Source organism: Ischnura elegans, chromosome 8, assembly GCF_921293095.1.
Source record: "Ischnura elegans chromosome 8, ioIscEleg1.1, whole genome shotgun sequence".
In the NCBI taxonomy this organism is placed as follows: Eukaryota; Metazoa; Arthropoda; class Insecta; order Odonata; family Coenagrionidae; genus Ischnura; species Ischnura elegans.
In genome coordinates this window covers 43,704,798-43,732,296 of record NC_060253.1, presented here as the reverse complement: position 1 = coordinate 43,732,296, position 27,499 = coordinate 43,704,798, and the positions used below count along the sequence as shown (strand labels likewise).

Here is a 27,499-nt window from a genome sequence, read left to right as displayed (position 1 = left end):
CATTTTTCTTTTACGTAAATACCCTACGTTGTTAATGTTTTTGATTAATTTAAGGATGTTTTTCCTTAGTCACTACCACAAAGGAACATAAAGACGCAAATTGTAGGTACAGTGCTTACTCAATTAGTTTATTTGTTTTCATTTAAGGCACGTTTCATTGAATCCGTTCTCGTTTTTTTTTAATTTGGGGTATCTTAATATTATGTAGTTATCTACCTACGTTCTTATATAATGAGCTCTGAGACACAATACGCTACCGGATAGTAAAAGAACTTTGCAATAAAGAATAAAGTGATTATGCCCATCAGGCAGCCAGCCCTTTGTGGTTATAATTGAGCTAAAGAGTGAAATGTTATAACTCTTAACTCTATTATCAGTTTTAATGTTGCACTCTTGAAGTAATGCGTTTCTTATGATAACAGAGTGGGGATGGATAAAATATTATATGACTGAATGAAATTATTGGTTCTGAAGTGAATGCAACCACTACATATAGTTTTGGCTTAATGATACTACGAGTTCAATCTACTACATTTCTCACATCATTTGGACTAAATCAATGGGACTAACAATGAAGCTATTATTTGCTTGTTAATATCATTTTATAATAAAAGTGCTGAAAGCCCATCGCTTAAGTTCTAATTTTGTAAATCAACTTCAAAAACTGAATGAGAAATTTAGGCTATACCGCATTTTCCAACCACAAGATTAAATCGGTTCGATTTAGATTTGGCAAACTTCCAATTATTTTTTCTAGCCAATGTGGCATAATTCTTTCTATAAGAAGGATCATCAAGCTCTACAAATTTGATGAAGCCCACTTCATAAATATGGCATCTCTCATTATTTCAAATATCGAATGGTACGCATAACGTGAAAATCATTTGTCCGCTACAAGCACCTTTCTAATCACATGGAAAATTCAAGAGAATAAACTCCACCAATTATTACCAATTATAATGAGTTACTTTATTTTATCGGCTTCATCCCTTGATAGCAAATATGCTTGCACTAATTGATTGGAACAAAGCAATAAATTAGTAATCATTTCACGTTATACCTCTATTAATTTTGCAACGACTGATCTAATTTTTTACGAGCTGTATTACTAATTTTCTGAATAATGGTGTGAAGATTTTGAAAGAAGTAAAAAATAGTAATAGTATTTTAAAATTTTAGTATTAAAATAGTATTTTTCATTTCTATACATTGAAATACTGAGAACTAGTATTAACCTGTCCTTATGATCAATATTATATCGCTTACCAGATTAATTTCAATGTAGCACGTATAGTTGTCCATGCCTGTTATTGCAGTAATTTCGTACTACTTTAGTAAGGCCCCTTGAGGCTAACGTTAATTCTCAATTATCCTCACTCAATAATTTGTAATTTGCTGGTGAATATAACGATACTCTTCTAAATATAATGAAGTGAACGTTCTTTTTTTAAATGACTTTATCAGTTTTATTTTGTTTTCTAACTGTTACTTTCTTCTGGGAAAATTACGTTAAATGGATTAAATCACACTGAATTTTGTCATTGTTTGCCTGCAAGCTGAATCTGTGTCGTGGTGCATGAAGGCCTTTTTACACGCGGCACGTCAATCCGCAATCTGACGTATGTACGAAGGCGCAATCAAAATTGAGTCGTGTAAAGCGGCGAATGCGAGAATAACAAATGCGAGAATGCATTGACGTGAAATGGCTGAATAACTCTAATTCCAACCTCGCATTCTCCCAATTTCAACATCCTTTCCGTGCTGCGCAATGATGTGCCCCGTGTAAAATGGTCTTGATAAAGGAATGAATACCTTTACTGAAATAGTGAACTATCGGTGTTCCAGGAAATAGGAAATGGCTAGATACATAACAAATGAGTAAAAATGTAAGGGCTTTCTTAAAATTTCCAGTAGTATTTCGTTAGTTTTTTTTTAACAATTAGCATTGATGTGGTATTTGAGAAAAATTTCCTTTCATGAGCGGCACACATGAAATGGACTAGGGAAGCCACTCAACAAGCTATCGGGCTGCTAGTTATTTTTTATTCCACACTTATATAACATCTAATTGCTAAAAAATCTAAATAAATGCGATTTGATATTTTTTTTAAACATTTATAATCGGATTCAAAGCTATGATTTCTGTTTTTTTTTATGTGAGAGTGGTGAGTGGTAAATTACTTTTTCTTTCCGCAAATTTACCATCCATCAGTGAGCCACAAGCATTTTACTGAAAAGATTGAAAATGAGCCTTTCTTGCGCATGTGACCTTATATTCGACTAGTAAAAAAATACGAGATGGGATACACCTCTTCATATTTCAAATTATGCCTGGCGCATAACAAACCTCTGATCTGTGTGCAACGCGGCAAGGAATTAAATAATCAATTTATCAAAACATGGATTTTTTAAATGAATGAGATATGAAAACTTGAGAAAAGTACGAAAAATTGGTTTATATATCTTTTAAGTCGAATTGGTATCTCCATTATGAACAATAAAATTGCAGAATCATTCTAGGTGAAAAGGATTCTTACCACGATTCTTGTTAGACTTTCCGGTCATTGCACTAAAGCCTCCTTTGGGACTCCTCCGCTAATTGTTTTACGAATGTGTAATACACATACATTCAGTCACGCGGCGTAATACGCGTGTTCACTCCTGTATGTTCTGCTATAATAGTAACCCTACGCAAGGACCTATTCTGAGAAATTACATCAAGAGCACCTCGTGACAATGTGTCCCGTACTTCGTGAAGAAACACCTGAGTAGCTTAATTCTTGTGGCTACTGCCTTCAAAATTGACGTTGACTGAGCGTCAGAGGTTGAAAATACATTATGATAACCTTGTTTTTATGTCTGAAATGAAGTTTAGAGGCCGTTAGACCTTTGAAGACAAGGTTACCCGATGCTAAGATTTTAGTAATCCTTTTCTCGGCTCCTAGGTGATAAATTAGTGGCGTTCGGATTGTTTGTTCAGTTCAAATGGAAAGCTACTTAGGTGTCATTATATGCATTTCAAGAATTATCACTTTGTCATGGGGAGTGCTATAGTTAATAGTTCAAGTCTGTATCTTTTAGTGATATTTAATCTTTCAAATACGTGGCTTTGACTGTCAACGCGGGAAAGATGTTGTTTCTGTCCCATTTATGTTTATGTTCAACGATTTCTATTGCACTCTTAATGAACTATTAAGCAATTAAAACAGTTACGACTAATAATAAGGTAATTTACACGGACTAATTGTTTTTTTCATTTCATTATTCAACATATGGAAGGCATAATAGATTTTTGGAGAAAAAAACTTTACCTATTTATTAGGAAAATTGCAATTCAGACAAATTCGTTTGTGAAATATTAAACAGCGTCATCTACTCAAAGTTTCAACCAAGTTTAATTTTTTTCACGTTCCCTAAGACTTCTTTTTTTTTTATTTCTAAAAGCAACATTTTATAACTTTCGATATTAATTCATTGTATTGCTTTCTTTATTACTTACTTCTTTTGTTACCATTTATAATCACTAAAATCAATTTATTACATCAGTCATGCTATGCATAGATTCCGCCAGCCTTCAATCTACAAAATATTTGGAAAACAGCATTTTTTTATGTTTGCAACATATATTTTTGCTTCGAACTTATTTTCGTTCTTTTTGTTAAAGAGTTGCGCAGCTTAAGTTTTCATTGTACCAACTTTGCGGATTTGAATATTTGTATCAGATCCCACATGCTCACCATGTATTCGAGGTGCGACCTAGCGGATGAGAAGTAGCACTCTCTTTTCATTACTTTGCGAAAATAATTATTGTGATTGCTGGAAATTAAATAAAGTCTATGTTTAGGTGATTGCATATCAATAGGTTTGTAGAAAAACCACTTTTATACATCTTGGAGGCTTATCTACGAAGGAATTTTTTTTCAACCTCCGATCGCTCATCAAAGACACCACAAAAGAAACTGACGGGTACTGCGCAGGTAGGGCAATTGCGCGTTCTCTTTACCACACCCTCGACTTATTTCTGACCGTAAGTTGTCAGTTTTAGGTTGGCAGAAATTCTCATTAACTAAATTGCCTCAACTGATTCTCCCGCTAAATTTCCACTGCGGAGAGACAGGGAGAAAGCTCGCCGAAAGGCTTCAGCATTGACATGTCTAAATTTTAATGCCGATAGAAGGGCATAATTCACAGTGTCCGGCGATATATAGTGGAAATGTTTTATATTCATGAGAATAAAATAAAATGGTTAACTTCCACACACTTTTTTATTAACAAACTACCGACCCGGTTTCGATAATGACCTTAATAATGACACTACGTGTCGAAACCGGGTCGGTAGTTTGTTAGTAAAAAAGTGTGTGGAAGTTAACCATTTTATTTTATCCGGTAGAAGGGACTTTAATTTTTGTTTTTTATTTCCCGGCGAACAATTGCAGTGAAGTTTTCTCGGGTTTCACACCGGATCAGGTCCTCCATTTCTCCTTCCAACGTTTCGATGAACAACTCGCCCATCGTCTTCAGGGTTTCAGGAATCCAGAAAACCAATGCCTCAAAGTCTCGGGGTATAGCGAGGGGACTGGCAGCCAATCAGGAGACGCTGAACCGCCCTCAACCTCAGAATTATGTAAATATACCCCGAGACTTTGAGGAATTGGTATTAGATTCCTGAAACCCTGAAGACGATGGGCGAGATGTTCATCGAAACGTTGGAAGGAGAAATGGAGGACCTGACCCGGTGTGAAACCCGAGAAAACTTCACTGCAGAAGAGACTTTGTTTTAATTCGCTGTGGCTAGAGTGTGGAAAAGTGTGAAACATTACGTGCCTTCCCATTCAAAACAAAACAAGAAACATGCTGACTTCTGGGAGTGTCCTAATCCATGACAACGCCCATCGTCTCAACGCTGATAGAGCCCAACTGCTCCTTGAGCAATTTCAATCGTTCACCCGCCGTGCAATGTCGACGTAGTGCCGTGTGACTTCCATCTTTACGCTAAAATGAAGTTTCTGGGAGGGAAGCGTTTTCTAACAGGTGATGAGCTTTAGGGTAATGGCAAAATTCTTAGGAAGTCATTGACGGCAACATCCTATGAAGAAGGTATAGTGAAGCTTATCCACTGGCACGATAAATTCCTCATTCGGCGAGGCTATAATGTGGAAAGGAATCTACAAATATACTCTACATTTAGCAATGAAATAATTTTTAATCATTCACTTCGTCTTCTGTTCATGAACCATCGAAAGTTGAAAAAAAGACGTCCCTCGTATAACAAACCAACCTTGGAGATTAATCACATAAGTATCTTCGATATTTATAATTCTTCCCTGGAAATCTGGAATATGCTTGAATCGTATATGATATTACTACTATAAACGACACCTTGCTATGGTCAATTTTTTAAATAAATTTCTTTTTATCTCCCGCAGCGCCCCGTGGAGATGCTTTCGCGGAATGCGACTTCCTGGCCGCCATCAAGATCCCTTTCGAGGACTCGAAGACGCAGTTCTTCGAGGGTGGACTAGATGGTTTCCCCGCCTTCGGCCTCCGCACTGGCTCCGACATTAAGTCCCCCTATCGACTCTTCCTCCCAGAGAGCCTTCCTCCGGACTTCTCCATCGCCGCCACCATCAGGCCGCACAACATGCGTGGAGGATACCTGTTCGCCGTGGTCAACCCCATGGAGACGGTGGTTCAGCTTGGCGTCCGCATCTCTCCGACCTATGACCCTCAGTCGCCTGGGGACCCGCTCATAGCGGACTCCCCAATGGAGGACAACACATCGCCCACTTCAATGGACAAGGTGAGCTAATGTAGGGAATATCGATGGAGGCTTCCGCGTAGTGGGCGCAGCTAGGTTTGGGTTTTCGTCCGCACCGATTCATCGCTCCCGCGTAGTAGTGCATTAGGGGCAGTTAGGCTTCCGGGTTTTCCTCCGCGTCGATTCATCTTCGTAACGACAGCGAAAATGAGTACCCAGTGCGAACTCGCGGGGTTACAAACATGGGGGCTAGGTCTTTAAGTCCTAGACTTTTACGCCCGCACATCTAAGGGGAGGGGGCAAGGAAGGACAGAGGAAGTAAAAAAAATGAAAGGGGAAGTCCATTCATAACGTGAGGTGATTTTAGCAATTTTTGGATCCTCTTTAGTGAGATATGGTGAGATTTGGCTCGATCTCCTCCCTCTAATCTCACATGACATTTTTCAAAATGCGTATTTTCAGTGCAAATACACATTTTGATCTATTAAAACAAAACAATTTGTTTCATTACTTTTATTTAAGATAAGTTAAAACTATTGTTTGAGATTACTAAGATCGTAGTCTGGAATTACGTTTTACACCGTTTCATGCGGAAAAAAATTACGTGATACTTGCCAGGATCCCCCCGGGATTGGTCGGTTTTCATTTGAAAGCTTGAAGAGATAAAAAACAATATCTGTTGAAAATCAGTAAATTTGCTAACATTTGTGTCTGTCAGCTGTCGCCCAGACTGCAGCAACGGCCAAAGCCTGATTTTGCATAGTATTATTCTGCTCAGGATGCAAGATTTTTTATACGCAGTGGTATAAAGCGTATGACCTCATATTTTTATGGTAGCTCAAAGAAATATACTTTATTTTGCTTTATAATTATCTTCTTAATAAAATGAAATTATATTTACGGTATAGGCAGAAGCACTCATGTTTTACAATTTCAAAGATTTAGCTCATGGCTCTTAGATATTCATCGTTATAATTAATCCCAGAGTCGCACACATTTTCTTCTTTAAGCCCCATAATGTGAAGAATATTTTCTTCATGAAGCGGCAATAGTGAGATTTTGAATACCATTGGAATTGCCAATCAACCAATAAAAGATAAAGATATTTATTTCACTGCCCCAAAATATTACAACATATGTCATACATTAACAGTGAAATTAGACACCCCTTAAGATGAGTCTTGATTTGGAGTTGCCATTACATACAAATAAGGCAATGCTCGGCAGTACATTTTATATTAACTTTTAAACAAAAGTGGCTCTTCTATGAGTCCTTCATAGAAACACTTGTCCATGTGCATGTATACAACCTTGAAAACATACAAAATACGATTAGAATACAGTAATAGGAAAATTAACATGAAATGAAATTATAATAAATTTTGTAACAAAATAAGTTTAAGCAATTAAACGAACAGATTATTTAATTGTCTCAAATAAAAATTCAATATTTTTATGACTAAACAACCAGTCTCTCAGTTTTTTTGCAAATTCAGATTCGCTATTACAACCTTGTAATTTTTGCCAAAGATTTACATACAATTTTGGTGCTAAATAATTAAAGAAATTTTTATAAGCTTCAATTTTTGGTTTAGGAATACAAGTAATTTCGTGGAATCTTAAAGCTTTTGTGCAGGGACAAGGTTTATTTTTATGTCCACCACGATTGTAAAAAATTCTTAATGTTTTATATACAAACAAATGTCTAACTGGGAGGATTTTTAACCTTACATACAGTGGGAAGGATGATTCATTCCTGGAGGTTCTTAAGATCACCCTTAGGATTTTATTTTGAATAATTTTAATTGGTTTAACATTAGAGTGATATGTGCCTCCCCAACAAGATATTCCATATTGAATTCTTGAATTTACCAGAGCAAAATACACCGTCCTCAAAATAGATACTGGGCATTTATACGTGAGAAGATAAAATTTTCTCAAGGAAATAATCAGCTCAGATTTCAATTTGTTAATGTGCATTTTCCAGTTACAATGGTTATCTAATATTAAACCGAGGTACAAGATAGGTAGGTATAAGATTAACTTCAGCTGTTTTACTGTAAAATTATGATTTTATTTGGAGAAAACTGCTTTCATTAATTGCATTTTTGGGTGTGAAATCGTGTGTTTCACTGAGTGGTCCAACCCGAAATTTTATTTTAATTGACGCGCGTAAAGCTTCCTCCAGACTTTACTCCAGGCATGCTAATTCTGGGTAGTGTCTTTCCCAAGGCCACCTTGCACTTTTTTTTCGTTGGGTATCCCCAGTGAAGCATTCGGAAACCCATCCCTTCCCCCCGCCCCCCAAAATCCTTTACATCTTGTAAGTAGCGCAATGAATTCAACTCAGACTTAATGGGAGCACCTGCGGCCTAAAACTATGGTAATTCTGTTTTGTTTCGGCTTCCTTTTTCCAGTGGGAAACGCTCTATCCGGTTGTGTGCTCATATCCAGTTTTGGCTGCAGTGGAAAACTATTGGTGCGCATTTCATCTGTCATTTGTTCATCACGGTAATCCTTTTGGACGGACGGACGTTGTCGTTCTTTGATTTCTCTCGCCGAGGCCGCAGGCATGTTAACAGAGCGGGCGACGCACTAGTTTTGCAGCACAAAACCGGATTCGTGAATATATGACTCCGGATTGATCTGAATAAAATTCATAAACCTAATGCACGGTTAATGGAACCGTGATTGGCTTTTGCGGTTGGGATTTTAATGAATCTATAATTGATACTATGATGAATGCACGTGGGGTCTGATGGGATAATTTGCTCCAGATGCTTTCCAATATGTAATGTCATTGGTTTCGGTCGACCTATGTATTTATTTTAGGAATATTACAACGCTCTGATTCATGTCTATGGCTGCCACTCAGTCTCTCACTCACCGATATAAACAAAATTCTCGATAGGTTAGGGTTGAGCTCGCCCCAGAATAAACCACCGGTGCGGCGCGCCGCCGGTGGTTTATTCTGGGGCGGCGCGGCGGCGTGTTGAAATCATGCATAAATTCTGCGGTGATGCCTATTATTATTTCTAGGTTCCTCAACTGCTTTGTTTATGTCGGGGCAAATACATTCGCCAAGGAGAGATGCTGCAATCCAAGGCAGATAAGAGAAGACTTGTAAATAAATAATAATGACTATTTGAATGGGGAAAATGGCTACCAAATCACTAGCGTGTGGAAAGGGGGTGCTAGCAAATAGGGTGGTTTCCTATTATTTTTTTATTGCCTTAATCGAAAGATTATTACTCCTGGATTACGTATTTCACGCTTATAGATTTTTAAATTACGATATCTATTTTTCGCGATTAAATGAAAAGTGAAATTTTTCAAGCGCGCGAAAACGAGACAGCTAATTGTAAGTAAGAATGATGGGAAATCTCCGTGTGACGTCGTTCTGGTTCCCGCTGCCGCAAGTGAGGTGACCTTGGGGCGAGGCTTTGAGCGCTGATACGACGCAGGATGCTAGCAGGTAGCAGAGTACCCTGCTAGCTGGTAGTTTTTAGCTTAAATAAGGATTATTAATACCTTATCAAACGAAGAAAAATTTTCCGACCTTAGGCAGTTTTAATAGGTGATTATTAAGACATGTTTCCCTGAGCTCTGTGCCTCATGCATGCATTGGTAATCTCAGACGATGTAAAACTCCTATCTACTCGCATAGAAACTAGGTCCCTATGATGTCACGTGGAGTGGAATCGCATGGGCGCCAATCTGGCCTTTTTCAAATGAGGATAAAATTGACCATTACCATTCGTCTAAACCGGTATTTCTAAAACCAAATAATTTTTATATTATGAGTACACTAATGGTGGGTAACGAATCGCCATCAGTGCCTTTCGTTTACTTTAGTGAGGGAAACTACCCTATTAAAGTTTAGTGGAAGGGCGGCCAGAACTACGAAAGGCGACGAACCAACCAGGCTCTATGGCATCGCCCTGAAGGAGAGAGCTGAATGACTTTCAAAGCTGTTTCAGGGCCAAATACTTTGCGATTTTTTAAAACGAGAATTTACCACGGTTTTATCTTATCAATTTAATACTTTTTTACTATTAGCTACTTATGTATTTGTACTATCTCTCTTCATTGCTGTAATTTTTAATTTAAACTTATTATTTATTTCTATAAGACTTTTTATACAACTGAAAATTTTACTTTACCCTCACAAGCAGGCGGGGAGATGCCTATGTCTTCGTCTATGTAACCCTATCTCAGAAGGTTGGATCACCAGTAATTAAATCAACTGATGTCTCCGACTAAGATTTAATCACGTTGTTAATTACGTCTTAATTTTCTGCCTCGTGTCAGAAATGGCTTTGGAGATTAATCCTCCTCATGGTTGATTTCCTTGTTCACTAGGGTGAGGATGAGGACGAGGATGAGGAGTACGACACATCGCCAGCTACTGAGCTAGACGGATCTGGTGCGCTGCCGCCGACTTTCTTCGGTAGCGGAAACTCAGCCTTCGGTTCCGGAGAATCTTCGGCGCCTCTATCTCCATCTGCTGTGAGTGACTCCTTAGAAGATACTGCATTTGTTACCGAGAATTTGGCCTTCATCCATCCAGAATCGTTTTTTTTTTACTTTTCAGGGAGAAATTTACCAGAAACATCTATATACTGTTTTGTCTTCTTTCCCATCTTCACGGCCATCAAAACCTTCTATATCATCTGAAGGCCCTGCAACATTTTGTTTCAGGGAAAAGAGGAGTGGTTTTTGTGTCCGCTTTGCGTTGATACACTAGCATGCAGGAAAAAACGAAATTTTGTGTCCTAATGAAATTGCCATTTTTTAATAACCTTGGGATTCCCTCTCCCCGTATATTTCTTGAGCGGATTAAAACTTTTCGCATACGACGACACTTGTTATATTATCACATGCATGCACATAAGGTTTACATGGTTTTTGTCCCTGCTATTTTATGCTAACGTATTTAAATATATTCGTTATTTTGACCCTTAGATTAGCAATTCATTTTCACATAATGATCTGAAAATCGGCTTTAAAATATGTTTTGATATTTCCCCAGTTATCTTTTTTATTTAAAACCGTTTTCATTTTTCTATAAAAACAATTATGAACAGATAATTTTCGTTTTATTGGAGGAAATGTCAATTATGATTAGTTCAATTATTCCCTCAAATTCCCAGCATTTTCTGGATTTGTGATTTTTACGGTGTGTTTAGCTGTAATTTTTATTAATCAAGTTTCAATTGCTCCACATAAAAGCATATAATTAACATAAATACCTCAAATTGAAACAATTTACCACAATAGCAATTTGTCAGTTCATTTACTTCCGCCAAAACAGTTGAGTTTTCCTTTAATTCAATTTGCTTTTTAACTTCCTATGCAGTTGTTGTATTTCAGTTTTTCAATTTTCAATACTCTTCTATTGCAGTAATAATAGATCTGTTATCGGAATATTTTCTTATTCCCAATCAGGGCTTACTAAATTTTTATTCATGTAATTGTCTGCCTCATTGTCTGTTCACACTGTATCCAGGAATTTTTTCATTCAATAGAATGTCATAAATTTAAGGTTTCTTGGGTTGATAGCAACTACTTATGCCACTTATTTTTTAAGTAAAGTGAAAGTATTTTTGAAAGTAAAGGTTACGAGGAATATCAGTCATCATCAGGCGTAAGTTATTATCGCTTTATTAAAAAAATTAAATGTATAAGTAACAGTTATCCATCCAATATACATTAGAAACAAATAGAATACCACACAGTTAAAAGTGAGTCAGTAAATTTCGTTTTAAATTTTGGTTATTTATGTTTATGCATTTTAGAACAGCGGTTCATACTTTTCTTTGACGTATTTGAGAACTTCATTTCCCATTTAAGAGCCTGATATCATTTTACTGGTGAAAATTCTTTTTTATTCTGATGGAAACTGATTTCTATTAGTAGTCTTTCCCTCCGGCATAAACATCTTCATACTTATCAAATAAGCCGGGGATGTAAAATCCGGAAAAAGTTTATTTATTTTATAGATCCAAGTAGTAATAAAGCCCATTCTGCATTTTATTTGATTGAAAAGGAATGATTACAGGTACTATGCTTGTAAGCTTTATCCCATCCGTTGTAATTTAGACCACTTGAAAAGTCATACAAGGAGAAAAAAAGGAAATCCGTTGCTTGATTCATTTCGCAAAACGTAATATCTGTCATCTGAAATCCATTCCTACTGAAAATTCATGACGTGTGTTGGTTTATTTATTTTTACTGCGGCTTTTGTGTCATAGCGTCGCCTAGGGGTACTATGTTTTTCCCTACCGCGGTCCATCTCAAACGAGCAAATGAAAAAAATACCTATATACTTCTAGATCTCGTGAAAGATATATATTTAAATCTCGTGAAAGATATATGTATTTAAAAATAATCACATCGCAGCCAGTCGCCAGTCTCGTGTATGGCCTCTATTACCGCCTCCCTATCTATTCGTGCTGGAGAAATAAATGTGAATTTTATAATTAAAGGGAAATATCATGCCCCTGAATATCATGTGGAGCGGCTGCATATCGATTTAAATTAACGTATGTTCTCGATTTTAACACGAAAATCCGCAGAACTGCTGCGTTCCGTGGATTTGGTGGGATGAGTAACTCTTTTAAAAATTCGTGTTTTCAACCCTGTGAACCATGTTTTTGCGCTACAAACCTTGAATCAATTCGAAATCGCTAATGGTGTTGCATGTTAGCGGTGGATAAAGTTTAATTATATATTCTTTTTAATTAAATTAGGATGTTTGAAATTTTCTAGCTTCATATTCTGAATGGAAAAAAAAACAAAAATTTAATTTTTATCTTTCGCATCATAGAAGAATGGTCCTTTTTTTGCTGTACCTTTCCCTAGGATATAATTAGTGAAATGAAGTTTTTTTGCGTTATTCATATGATTTTCATCAAATTAATTTACTTTCACGAATATAAATAGCGCTATTCATCACTTAAAATACCTGCGGAGCTCCAATTCCCAAATTGAACTGATCATTTTCGTGTCTTAGATATCTAAGAGTTGTTTTTTTTCTTAGCCGCTGCTATGAATTTATTTGAGTATTTTCAAATCCAATCACGTTTTCTGTATCATACCTAAGAGGTCGTATTTATCTGGTAATATTATTGCCTACTCTACTTCGGTTTATCAAAGAAGTAAATCCGAGCGTAATCGTATTGTTTTTAATTCACTCCTTCCGAAAATTTCATAATTTATTCTTATCAGTTTGTCAATTCATTAAATGCTTTATAACAGATGTCAGTCTCTGTATAGTAGAATATTTAAAACACAAAAAATTTGTTTCATGCATGATTTCAAACGATTTTTCTGTGTGTTCGTAAACAGGTTAATTAGGTTTCAATTCAAAATAGTTTCTTATAGCTTCAAATATTTGTGGTGGAAAATATTCGAACAAACATCTCCAAATAAAGTTTTAAACTGCAGTCTTCGAAAATTTAGAAAACTTCTTTTCAGACCATACCGATGGCTAAGTTCTAACAACACGTATCACAAAAATAGCAGCTTTTCAGGATAGCAAAGGAAACGATTTTTATTTTTATTTCCACACTGATATCAAAAACCAAAAATTAATAACACTGAAAAAGAAGCATACATTTGCAAATTAAGTTGTTTTTTGCTTGAATTTTATTTTTTTACTGTCCTTACACTTTGTTCTCCTGTCCTGTTTGTACACCTCTCACTCGATCAATACAGCCTAGATGTTCTCCTGAAGTGTTCTTCCATCGAATTTTAACCCCTTGCATTGAAATGACTTAAGATACCTGTCTCAAACCATCCAAATTTTGAGATACGTGTAAGAACTTAGCCATCGATATGTTGAAAGTGTTTCGTTCTCAAAGAAATTATATCGAACAATTAAATAAATTTTTCGCTGTTATTACTAGTTTTAAATAGTAGTATCAATCGATAAATTTTTATTTTTATTTCCGTTTTATTTTTACAAATTCATTGTTGGATGAAAGAAACTGTCTACTTAGGCTTTTCGGCGAGTAAATCAAATGCAATCGAGCGCCCTAAAATCATTGATTTGAAAAGAATCCTTATTTCTATATCCTTTTCTAATATCGTCATCCCTATCTTGTAGCTCGTAGCGTTGAAAATCCATCATCTATGATTCGATGACCGCTCACTCGTTACAGTTTTGAGACGCACGTCCACATCTTCCCTTGTTTATTTTTTTCACCTGTTTGTTATCTCTGAGTAGTGCCCATGACACATTCGAGTTGTAGACTTCCTCTCTTTTGAATTTTCTTCAAAACGCCTTCCTCTCACTCGATCAATACAGCCTAGATGTTCTCCTGAAGTGTTCTTCCATCGAATTTTAACCCCTTGCATTGAAATGACGAGTCTATCTCGTCATCGCATTTTCATAATTTTAATACTATTTAGGGGGACAATATAAAAAACTTGCAATGTTATCAATGTTAAAACATCCATAATGTGCATGAAGAATTCATATTTCATGAAATATGATGCATAGGAAGGAATGAAATTATTTTGTACGAGTAGCGATAGCTGTTTTCACGATTTTAACTAATCACTTTTTATTTCACTCTTCTACGTTGATTTAAAATTACAAAATATCATTTTATTACCATTTTCATTACCTACCATTATCTACCATTCCATTTAAAAAGAAACACAGAAAATAAAAAAACTCAGAATAGGAGCACGATGTTCAGAAAATAAGCCAAAGTGGAAGGGATAAATGGAAGGACTTCTACTATTTCTATTTATATTATGTGAGAGATATAATTATGCCGATATTATTTCAACCTTTTATAGTTAACCCTAAACGGTTGTAAAGTCATTTACCTATAATAAAACCTTTTAAGATTGCTTTTTAATGTCATCTTAAAAGGCAAATCTGATATCTTACCAATGAAAAATACATTCTGAATTGACCTCAGAGACTACACCTGGATTTTCTTTCCCACAAATTGCGCCGTTACCGACGTGATATTTGGTTTTTAAAGGTATTTAATTTAACATGGCAATTTTTGAAATTGACTTGTTAGCAAACACTGAGGTAGCCTAAACTCGGAAGTTTCAAATGTGAATATGAGCCCCATAAAAAAGGAACGGACAGGACAAACCACAAAGAAGTAAAAAAAATAGAATGGGAAGAAATGGAGGACTGTAGGATACCGCTTTTACGTTTATCCAGTTTACCCGTCATCAAAAGACGACCAGTGGAAAAGGAGGTATACATCCTCGTGAGACGTTCAGCAATTGGTTTATCTAATATTGCTGTTGTTCCCCCATGGCTTGTACGAAATTTCCTTAATATACTGGGTGGAGATAAATTGTGTCACGAAATTATAACCTTGGAGAGCTGATGTAGGAGAAACCTTAATAACTAATGATGTTTAGGCCGAAAACGCACCATTCGTAAGCTACAAAAACTTTGAGGAGAGTGCTCCGATATGCCGCGAATTTTCAAGTTTCCCTGTTGCCGGTTGCTTAGGACAGCTCATAACTTCGAATTCTTTGCCTGCCGCAGATCGTGATGTTTCCAAGGCGTCCGACAACAGAGCAAATCCACCGCCAATCTGAACTCACGGCTCAAAGTTTTTGTAGTTTAAAAATGGTGCGATTTTGACCAAATTATCACTAGTATTGTTGGTTCCTACCGATATCAACTACCCAGGGTTGGTATTTCGGGAAAATTTCTCTCCAATCTGTATATTTGGCCTGTTGACGCTATAGCAGATTGATTCTTGTATCCGTATGCTTTGCCTGCCAGAGAACGCGATGTATCTAAGGCATCCGGCAACTGAGCAAACTCGTGGCCAGTCGGAGCGCTTGGTTTAAAGTTTTTATAGTTTAAAAATGGTGCGTTTTTGACCTAATTACTAAAAGTAATTTTGGTTTCTATAGACATCAGCTACCCAGGGTTGAAATTTCGTGGCACAAATTTTCTCCAACCTGTATATTTGGCATGTTTAAGCTATAGCAGATTGATTCGTGCATCCGTATGCTTTGCCTGCCTGAGAACGCGATGTATCTAAAGCATCCGGCAACTGAGCAAGCTCGTGGCCAATCGGAGCGCTTGGCTTAAAGTTTTTGTAGTTTAAAAATGGTGCGTATTTGATCTAAACATTTTAGGTAATTTTAGTTCTTTCTGGCATCAGCTACCCAGGGTTGAAATTTCGTGGCACAATTTTTCTCTAACCTGTATATTTGGCTTGCTGACGCCAGAACAATTTGATTCTTGAATAGTGAAAGAAAAACTTGACATTTTCCACGATTATAAAGTTTTATTCCGACCTAGCTCTCGATGTTACTGCATCATCTTCAAGGTACAAAATGTAAGGCACAAAAATTCCACTCCATCACGTTTGGTTTTTCTGATTTTATTCTTCTATCCTATGGTTGAGAGAACTTCAGTATTTTCATATTGCCGAATGATTCTTTTGTTATCCCTGTGTCTATCTTCAACTGAGTTCATTGATTTATTCATCTATTTATGGATAGGTTTAATGCTCATGTAGAGCCAGATTTACAATTTATCGGCGGTGCTAACTATAAGATTATACAGCTTTCAAATTTATCTTATGTTGTTAAGTTAAGTTAAGTTATTATCTTATCAAGTTGATGGTGGGTGAAATCATTTTGTGGAAATTATGGATGATAAAATAAAATAAAGCAACTCCTTACTTTCCACACTTATTAGGTGGAACACAGTAAGTATGGAAACACAATAAGTGTGGAAAGTACAAAGTGTCTTTATTTTATTCAAGTTTATCTGCTGTAGGCTGAAATCTATGGTGAACTTCTGTTTAAGACCAGACTTCAAGCTAAGCAGAACTTTCAGCCACCAACAGGTAAAATTGAAGACTGCAACATCTTATGGTTAGCGCTTAACAGACATCATAAAACCTGCCGTTAGCTTTAGAAGAATAAATTCAGTATTTTTCATAGTATTGAATGATTCCTTTGTTACCCTTACGTCCATTTTCAACGCACACCTTGTAATTCAACACTATGTTCTAATGGAGTTCAGACTCCTGGAACAATACATGTATTTATTTATGTTTCTCCCTGGGATTGCCCTACAAACCATAGGCCAGCGGTCGCAGCCTCGTCAACATCTCTCTGATGTACACGGACGCCGAGGCCAACTTCGCGACGCAGTCCCTGGCATCGTTCGCCGTACCATCCTTCGTCCGCCGCTGGACCCGACTGGGACTCCGGGCGCTCGGCTCCGAGGTGACCCTGTTCCTCAACTGCCGCCCTGTCGCCCGCACCACGGTCCGGCCCAGAGGGGATCTCGTCTTCGACTCGGCATCTACGCTCTACGTGGGACAAGCAGGACCGATCATTAAAGGATCGTTCGACGTGAGTGTTCAATCCAATTCCATTACTATGATACTTATAACGGCGGCTATGAGGACCCTGAGTATAAACAGTGGATTTTCGACGTTAACGTAAAGGTACGACTGCAATCGTGCAAAGAGTAGATGCGTTGTTAGGGTTGTTAGGGTAAAATATTGGTTCAAAGATCAAAATATATTTGTCTTCAAAGGCGTTGCTAGGGTATTATCGATCCAAACATAAACAGTTAAAAAAAAAAATATATATATATATATAAACAGTTGACGCGTAACTAAAACTAAGTTACGCCATAACGACCACTATGCCTCCTATTTCGTGTAACAAATGGCTTTTATTGCATATTATGCGTATTAATAAGAGATTGAGCGAAAAAATTTGCATTTTATAAACTAAATAGTTATAATGTAAATGCTATCTCGAATAGCTAATTTTATCTCGAGTAAATTAAACCAAAATCTCACTATTGGGATCCTTATGCTACTAATAAAGTAAGACGTACGCCCTATGCTAAGATCGAAGAATACTTCTGTTTTCATGTTCGAATATGTTGCTTGATTGTCTAAACTAAGTAGTGGTAGAGTTCCAGTAAATTAAATAATTACGTTTATAGCATAATAATTTGAGACCAAAAGATCATTAGCCTCTGTGCCGATAATTTGACTTTTCGGGACTTGATTTATTATGAATTTCATTTCAATCTTCTTATTTAATTTAAAAAATTCAAATAACTTGGAGCTATTGCTAACAAATGGCTGCATCCGTTCAAGTTACGCTTCATTAAATTCTTGATACCGGTTTAAAGAGCCGTTCCTTTCAAATTATCAATATGCCACGCCAAGTTACGTAAAGTTAAGTTGATGTAAAGAAGGTTGAACGGTAGCCCTACTGAAACCATTTTCATATAAAAGTGGGCTCATTCACATGCTTGATGTGAGTTCTGTGTCATTCATAGAGATCAATTTCAATCACCATTGCACAAATTCATTAATATGCGCTGGCAGCGGAGCTTCTATTAATTTTTTTTGAGGCACAGCTTGAATAATTGCATGGCTCAGAGCATAGATAAATTTGAAGTGCCTGGTGTTAAACAGCGTTCATGTTGATTCTCCTGCGGTAAGATCTCTGTTTCATACGATGCGTCGATTAAATATTTTTATGATTGCAGGTATTTTAAAACTGTTTGTAATTCCATTCATGAATCAAATTGTTTTCATTGTGCATGCTAAGATATTAGTATTTTTCATAATCCTTATGTGCAAAAACATAAGCACAACTTGGTACCTCTTGTCTCTTGCGTCTTCAGCGTTTTTACGATCAAAGGTAAGTTTATTTATATTGAGCGCTTTTTTTATGTTCAATACTTCGCATGAAAACGTGAAGAAGCAATGAAATATGGCAGTTTTTTTCGACAGGCGTCTATTTTCCTTGTCCGTTTCGGATTTTTCTCAAGTTTATGAATCCAGCACTGCTGATGGATCTGAAGGATGTGATAGAGAAGACGGTCTCTGGTGATAATTTTCGTTACGATGCACGTAGTATTTTTACGCCGATGGTTTTCCTCCGCTGAGATTACCACTTTAACTCTTCACAACGACCAGAGTTATGGTTTACGGAAGTATTTATGGGTTGCTATAAATTATTAATGGATTTTTTTACCTTGCGCGCTTTAAATGCGAACTTGGATTATATTTTGATTAATATATCAGTCACATATACTTTTAATAAAACCACAGGGACATTATGTTGCCCGTATTATATTCTCCGTGATAAAGCTCGTAGCGAATTACGAGGTGTCTTATAGAACCATGTGTAATGGATAAAACTGATAAACACCATGAAGAAACTCCATGATATTGAGTTCGTGATATAAATAAGGTACTGCTTCAAATACCTTTTCCACTCCAAACATACAACGCGGTAATTATTTGAGGGAATATTATGCTGTATTTTATCATTTTATGATTAAAGGTATTCCATCATTCATTTTGATTGAACCATCGTCATGAGTAGGACACTGAACTTTGTTAGGTCCACTAATATATTAATAAAACACTACCTGAGATGTAACTATGTTATGAAACCCGTGTCGTCCTTTTTTAAGTATTTTAGTATACCTAGCATAGTTTATTCTTTTATTTTCCATAATTGCAAAGTTTCAAACAATCAAGATTGAAGAAACCAGTTAGATTTTAGATATTTTTGAATCAAGATTTTTCTCTTGTACTTTTGAATGTGACTACGTTCACTGTATTGAAAATGAATAGAACTCTGTCCGTCGTAGGAGTAATCTCCGATGATTCTGGGAGTATTTCCATCGCCAATCATAGATGAGAAAATTCCAATTATGAAATCTTCAATTGCGACAACTCATCGGTGGGGGGCGTTTCTCATCACGTCCACGTCTCGGCTCTTTTTAGGTCCCGCAGCTGCCGCACCCGGCTTGAATTCCAAGTCGGACTTCAAGTTGGATGAATTAGCATTCACGGGTTATGGGGGTTACTCTGCCGGGTATGAGAACGATTGCAAAGAATTAAATATCTTTCCGAGAGATTCGGATTGGTGAAGCCGAAAAATATCCATTCCTCAGCAATTCAAATACTTTCTCTCGAATTCACTAGATGGTTCACGCTATCAGAGAAATTCCTCAATTAATTCCCTATAGTTCGTAGCTGATTTCAGAGGAAATTCAGGATTCCCCTAAAATTAAAATGAACGAAAGCTATCCTTTGTTCATGTCATGCAAGGTTCAACAACTTCAGAGTCAAACATTTTTGTGGAGGCAAATGTTTTAACCATAAATAATATATTACTGAGACAAGTCTAAAATGCATCAATTTGTTTTTTATTTAAGTTTTGTTTAATTTCTTTATTTTTTCGTTGTAAATTTTATGGCGAGAAGATTTAGTCTTTATATATTTTTATGCAATTGCGGCCACATAGATGATAGATTGTTGATTCTGCATGAAGTTATTTGATTAGTGTGGTTACCTAAGGAAATATATTTGTTTTCGTTAATAGTTTTCGCACTGTATATCTCACCAAATATAGTTTTATGTGAATCTGGAGGATTTGAATTGATAACAGGTAACAATGTACACTTTATTGTTCCACTCAAAGTACTCAATTTAAATACAATCATTTTCAAAGGGGAGTAAAATGAATGTTTAGAAACATCACTAAAGATTTATTAAGTTAATTGAGTCCGGGAAAGTGTATAGCCAATAGTATTTTTCCAGCAATAGTCCATTTTTGTAAATGAGTTCAAGTTCCCAATAAAAGCTGTGTAAAAGAATACAAAAGGCCATGGGTGAGTTTATTTTCGGATTAATGATGAATATGCTTTGAATCAATTGGCTTGAAAGTAACGGAATGAACATAAAGTTTTTCCAGAAACAAATGAGATGTGTAACTTTTGAAGCTGATACATTGAATCTAGCAGCAACTCAAGTTTATACATGAATGAATAAAATGCTAAAATTATTTTCCACCAATATGATGCTTTACTCACGATTTGTGGCAGTTTTGATCTAGAACTCAACGCTGATAGGAGCTTCCGAAACTTGGCCGGTGGATTTCATTTATTGACACACTTTTTGAGGCTTTTTTCTGTGATTAAATTAGGAAAAATATTTATTCGCCCGCATGGTTGACTTACTTCATACAATAACGGCTGTAAAATTGTTACAGAGTTTTCTGCGGTGATTTAATTGATGATGAAAAACAATTATCTATCTATAACGGTAGTGTTTATGAAGTACAGTATTCAGTACATGTACTAATGTAATTACTTGATCACTGTATATGGTTTATGTCGCATGCATCTTCGGCATAAATTTCGTAATGAGTCACTGTTTATGAGGTCTGTATTTGCATTAGATATTCTTGCACGTGTAAAGTCTTAAGGTCAAGTAAATAATCTGCTAGCCTTCCCTCTCGGGCCAACTTAGGATTCTTTTCACACTCCTGCTCCAGCGCGGGCATTATGTCCTCTAAATGTAAAACTAAGAGTCATTCAAAAGGGAGGGGCTCTAAGATAAGTAGGTCTAATTATCTTCCTTTCGTACGTTTTTCATCCCCAAATTGCATTTTACGTTTTGCTGGCACCAACCTTTAAGGACGCAAGATTTATCTCTTAATTAAACTGATTAGGACGCTTAATTTTCAAGCTGCGTTTGTAAGGATAAGTAGCACTAAACCTCATATCCATTCACCTGGTTCCACCTCCTTTTATGTTTTAGAATATGTTTCCGTCAGAGTGCTGCTTCCTAGTGAAGTTTTCCTTTTTTTGCGAATCAACAGACATAGCCACTTCATTTTAGCATAATCTTGCTCCAATTATTTTTTTCGTTTATTGCCGCACGCCCTACTTAAGGCCTCCAAGAAACTTTTTGAAGCCGTAGAGAAGACCTGCCGGCTAATTTCAGTCCACTAATTCTTACTGCTACCAGGGTGCTCGCTGGATTTTTACAGTTTAATACTAATTCTTTGACTAAGTAAAACGAAAAAAAATTAGGAGACTTTTATTGCGCTTTTTCGCAAGCTCCATGAATGTGGAATAAAGGTGACCCAGCGTGTACTGCAAGTCCCTTGTGGCATGATAAGGCGTTCTACCGCGCAGGTTTCTTTTCTCTTTTGTTTTTTTTTCGTCCTCGGATATACATTCCTTAGTCTCCTCACGTTCTCTTTCTTCCTTTCCCTTCCATCCTCATCTTCCACCCATCACCTCCTTTGTTGGTTGCCTAGCAACCCTTGTTAACGTCGGGGTAGGGACGTGGAAAAATCGTGTTGACATAATACGATGATCTTCGATCTCGAAAGCCTATCAATGGCTCTCATTCTTCGTCGGCGGAAGTAATTAATTTTCCTTAAAGAAAGAATCGGAGGCAGTGATGAAAGCGACTCATCAGCACTGATGCTTGGCGTATGCAAATTTTTTCATGCCCATTCCTATTTATTTTCCTTCTAAATGTTAGTTATGTACAAATTTCATGATTATGAACAATTTTAAATTGATCTTTTTATGTGTATGTGATTTTTGAATTTTGACATTCTATCAGGTATGTAATTGGAATACATTATGATTTTCCTTGCTCTTTAAGGCAATTATTTCTCTCATGCAAAAGAAATATGTTTTATCATTATGTTAACACTAACTTGCATCAACTCATTGTCATTGAAGAATTGAAAAATCCATTAGATGTGAGTTTTTTCATATAATTGAATTTTTAGAAATACGCCATAAACTTCTCTCGTTGATTATTTTGATATTGGTAACGCTAGTCGGTTGTTCAGAATAGATTCGATACGACGTGATTCAGTAAAGACATTTATTGATTCCATGATCGGATTTGATATTATTGTCAATTTTTACAATGTAAATAGCTTGATTAGAAAGGTAAAAGAGACGTTTCACTTAGCAAAAAAAGATTTCACTTAAATTCTGGAAAAATATAGACTTATATTTAATGGATAATAGGGATAGAATTATTGAAATATCTGAATTATCACTATGCTTTCAGTTGAAAGACAAAATAATGCATTTCTAGAGCCTACGCTGCTAGTAACCAACGATAAATAGCTTTAATGAATTAGGATGGCATACCTTAGGCAATCAATATTTTTAAAAATCAATGCGCGCATTAATTAGGCATGTATAACTAGTGGGCATAGTAGAGTAGAGCGGTTTTAGCGTATATTGCATCTTGTCTGTAATGATATCAATATTTTTTTCTATATTGTGATGCTGTACTTCTTTAATGAGGAACTACCTTTACTACCATACTTACGTGCCGATTAAGCTGGTTGCAATTTTATTTTTGAACAAATACCCCAGTTCCTTGATCTTTTTACATTTTATGGGTCAACTTTTGTAATATTTTGGGTTGAATCGTGCTTCGATCTTGCGGGTGACCCTTTTCTCCAAATCCTGAGTCTTCAATCCCATCATTGCAATGTCTTTTTTGTGTCCTTGGCACCACCTGGTTTTTTCTCACTCGAAAGTGATACCCTTTGACCAAAAAGTGGCAATTTAATCCGAAGATCTCGATCCTCCCCAGGCATTTTTATTTCCGAATCCATTTATTTTTCTATATTTCCTCATTTCCCCCTTTCATTCCCTCGATTCAACGTGTTCTCCATCCACACTCGTTCAATCTCGTACCGCCATCTTATTTTTTTTTCTTTTTCCTTCCCGGCATTCCATAACGCTTCCCAGAATCCTCTTTTTTTGCGGGCGACCGCCGAGCGCATGAGAAAAGGGTGTGGAAAGAGGAGGAGAGAAAGAAGAATTCCCGAAAGCACGACGCGGCAATCGTGAAGGCAGAGGAGAACGGAATGAGAAAGTTATTCTCTCGAGCCCTCGTCGGGAGGAGTGCGAACGGATGGGAAGGGAAGACGGAAGGTGTCGCTGGTGTTGAGGGGTGGCAGAGGAGAGGAGGGCGGACGCCGTCTGTGAGGGATGTATCTGTTGGAATTGAGAGGAGTTGAGGAGAGGGGTGCCTATCTGTGTGGGAAATTGGGGCAGGGCCCCGTGGAAATGGAAAGGGTTAACCGTGGAGAATTTGGGATCGCGTAAGAATTGCCAACTCTGGAATAGATGATTTCGTCCTTACGAAATAGTGCAAGTCCACCAGGGTAGTTTCCTTCATCAAAGAAAACGAAAGGCATTGATTGCGATTCGTTACCCACCATTAGTGTATTCATAATATACAAGTTATTTGGTTTTAGATATCCCGGTTTAGACGAATGGCAATGGTCAATTTTAACCGCATTTGAAAAAGGCTAGATTGGCGGCCATGCGATGCTACTCCACGGGACTTCACAGGGACCTAGTTTCTATACGAGTAGACAGGAGTTTTACATCGTCTGAAATTACCAATGCATGCATGAGGCACAGAGCTCAGGGAAACATCTCCTTATATTCATTTTAATACCTATTAAAACTGTGAAATTTTGAAAATCTGAAAGTGCCAAATGACATAAACAAATCAGATGCATATATAAGGGTGATAGAAAATTGGTTAAAGATTTTTAATTTCGTAATATTGGCATACTACAGCCATTTGATTCTCATGTATCCAATTTAAAACCTTTATTCCCATAAAATCAACAGATTTAGGCGTTACTTGGTGGAACGATGAGATATTCATGGTTAAATAAAAACACAGTACTAATCCACAACCTTATATTTTTGCAGTCTACTAGTTTCAACGTTTACAACGTCATTATCAAGACTAACTGACATCGTTAGCGTATATTGCCCACCATCTCCTTTTTCTAGCCTCCTGTTTATCTTGTTTCTCACCCTGTCCGTCAATTTGATCCTCTACATCCGTCATTAGCTCCCGGTCTCGTACGTATCAAACCTTTTCTAGCCAGCTAAATACCTATAATTTCTATTATAAATGAAATAAATATGTTATTTTTATCAAAATATTTGTAGATGTTTATAAAGATGCTCTAATTACCGAAGCAAAACCATTATTTGCGCGACGACAAATAAAATTTAAAAATTTTCAGAAAAAAATATGTAAAAATACATTATTTGATGATACAGTTGAAAGACTGTAGGACATTTCCCCAAAACTTTCACAATTTCAAAAAAAAATCACGATTTCCAAAAAAAAATTATGGAAAAGTGCTACAATCTTTTATTTATTTAAATATGTCTAACTTCCACCTATTGAAACCTGAATCTGTTGAACGTATACCTTTCTACTTCATGAGCTCCTGAAATCCTATTTGCCATCCAGTTTTATTGGATGAAGCGTGTACTCAAAAGAATTTTAATTCACATACAGGCATAAATTGTACCACCTCATTGTAGGTACTCATATTTTTTTTAGTTAAGAACTTATATGTAAGGGCACCTACGAAGTAGGTGCAGCTATCTATAGTTATCGGCCTGCGTCAAAGGTGAATTGTGGAGGAAACATTATTAACGATGCATACAGATTCTCGATGCAAGGAAAGTGCCGCAGGCATGAATATTGGTGGGTAATTGAAGTGGGTATTCAAGGCTCTGAATCTTTAATGAGTGTGATGTATGTTTCCGATATTAATACTCTGCCGGAACAAAGTTTGAGCTGTATGCATTTATCTATCCTTTGCTGTTCCATGTATCACGTGTCTACCGTAGTCAAAAGAAAAAAAGAGTTCCCAGTGAGACTATCGGCAGCTTTAAACTTCAAACTACTCTTTTAAACTAATTATCATTGGATAGTAATGCCCTCCTGGGGGGATATTAGTATATATTCATCCTTCTCTATTGGATAGAGCTAAGATCTCTTTCCTTTTGGTACTTCATTTAAACTTTTATCTTGATTGAAGAAGTTTATATTTTTTCAAATGAAATTAAATCGTGTTCTGTGTATTCTTATTACTTTATTACGTTAAGTGAACACAAGCAAAGACCTCACTTTTTAATTTATTCTCACTGCGTTTGTAGTGCAAAGTTTTACTTTGCTCAATTTCAATGATAATGGTAGTTGATACGTCAGTTCAATAGTAAAATTTTCCCGTTAAAATAATGGTATTTGAGTATAAAAAACGATAGAACATGAAAGAGTACAGAATTAAGTAATACATTAGTTTTCTATAAATATTCTTCCTGGCAGTTTTTTTTTGGCGAAGTCCAAGTTTCCTTTTGCTGCTCAACATAGAGGCACATGTTATTTCTTTTGGAAGACTTTCACTCTGTATTTTTTTACGTTTTTGGGCTTGATTTAAATTGAAGATTAAAGTTTTGCTCAAAATATCTGTGACGGAATGGGAAGTGCTGTAGGCTTTAATTCATAACCAAATGTTTTTACACAGATATATTCATTGAGTAAAATTTTAATTTTAACGGTACCATTCAAACATCGTTGTCATTTTGCCTGGGGTACATATTCGATTATGTTTCACTTCAAATATATTAATCACATGAACGAACTTTGTTGTGTAAGGTCGTGGAGTATTTGATTCGTCTGATACTATGTAACTTTGGTCGGAAAGAGGTAGTGAGAATGGACATTTATGTTAATATATTCGAGAATTCTTAGCCATTAGACATTCTAGCCGCTCTTAATGCTTGAGGCATGAATTTAATTAAATCATGTGATAAAAATTTGGTAATGCTATTATGAGATATATTGAAATTATACGTTTGTGTTTATTTTCCCTGTTTTTATAATCGGAAATTGAGTTAAAATGGATAAAGTATATAGTCTCTATTAGAAAAAATAATGCGGCCATTCTAAGGTGCATGTTGATTGTAATTGATGAAATCACGGGTTATTTTAAAGAAAATCTTTTTTTTATAATTTTCATGCATATTTATGTGTTTTAAGCTTATTTTTATCAATATCTGAAGATGAATCCCATATTAGTGTGGTAGCAGTCATAGTATTCATGCGTTTTTTGGGCGCTCATCCGCGGTACCAGACCTTTCCTACCCTCCAATTTGATATTACCTCAGCGATGTACAAGATTCAAATGATTGATATTGAATGGTGGTTGCATAGGCGCCGACTCCATGGGGCCTGAGGGGGCTCAAGCCCCCTCAATAATTCGTTTGGGGGGGCGGAGCCCCCCCAATAATTCAAGAAATTAATTAAGTTATGTAATGCTTTGTAAAATCACAAAAATATGTTGGTATTTTTTATTTTCCTTGTTTGACGATAGTTACCTTTTAAAATAAATTCAGTGATGATATAAAACAAATAATTATACGGTATTAAACAGGTTAACTGAAAAAAGTGGTGTGAATCGCGATAGTGTTTCGAGGCTGCGACACACTTTGAACTTTTCCCGATGCGTGAACCTTCGGGTACAAACTGGCGGGCCAAGAGGGATGTAAGCTGCCTCCTGGTTGATTTAAATGGAAGAATGACTAATTTCATAAAAATGGAAGAATGACATAAAAAAATGGGTCAGGCTTGTAGAGTTTCCCGAAGTGTCGAGTTATAGAGAGTCGAGTTTTCGGGGTTCTAATATGGATCATATGACCCCTCGAAAAGGCTTTTAAAAAACTTTTAAACTCACTATTTTTCATCTAAAATTTAGAAAATTTCCCGAGGCAAGACCCGCGGTATGGGCCCCCCCAATATTTTTTATAAGTCGGCGCCCCTGGGTGGTTGTAAGAGAAACTGGGTGATCACTACTGAATTTATGAATTGAGATATTTCCGCCGATTAAACTATATTTATGTCAACGAGGAAGTAGGAAAATTGGAAAAGAAAGATAATAAGAATGGATTTTGATTAAGAACTGTGCAGAAAACTTCCGTATCGGAGCCATTTATAAGCGTACATAAACGAGAACTATTATTCGATGGGACTCCAAGGATCATTTTGATTGAAAAAATACTTGGCACTCATGCATTTCATTTCCACGTAT

General features: G+C 36.3%; 1 protein-coding gene across 7 annotated transcripts in view; it reads left to right on the top strand.

Moving 5' to 3' along the window:
• Positions 1-27,499, top strand: part of LOC124163250 (collagen alpha-2(IX) chain) — a 1,172,095-nt gene that overhangs the window by 530,058 nt on the left and 614,538 nt on the right. For all 7 annotated transcript variants that reach the window (XM_046540018.1, XM_046540014.1, XM_046540017.1 and 4 more), the window contains exons 3-5: positions 5,427-5,800; positions 10,121-10,267; positions 16,853-17,125. In XM_046540018.1, coding sequence (XP_046395974.1) covers positions 5,427-5,800; positions 10,121-10,267; positions 16,853-17,125 — 794 coding nt within the window. The remainder of the gene's footprint in view (positions 1-5,426; positions 5,801-10,120; positions 10,268-16,852; positions 17,126-27,499) is intronic.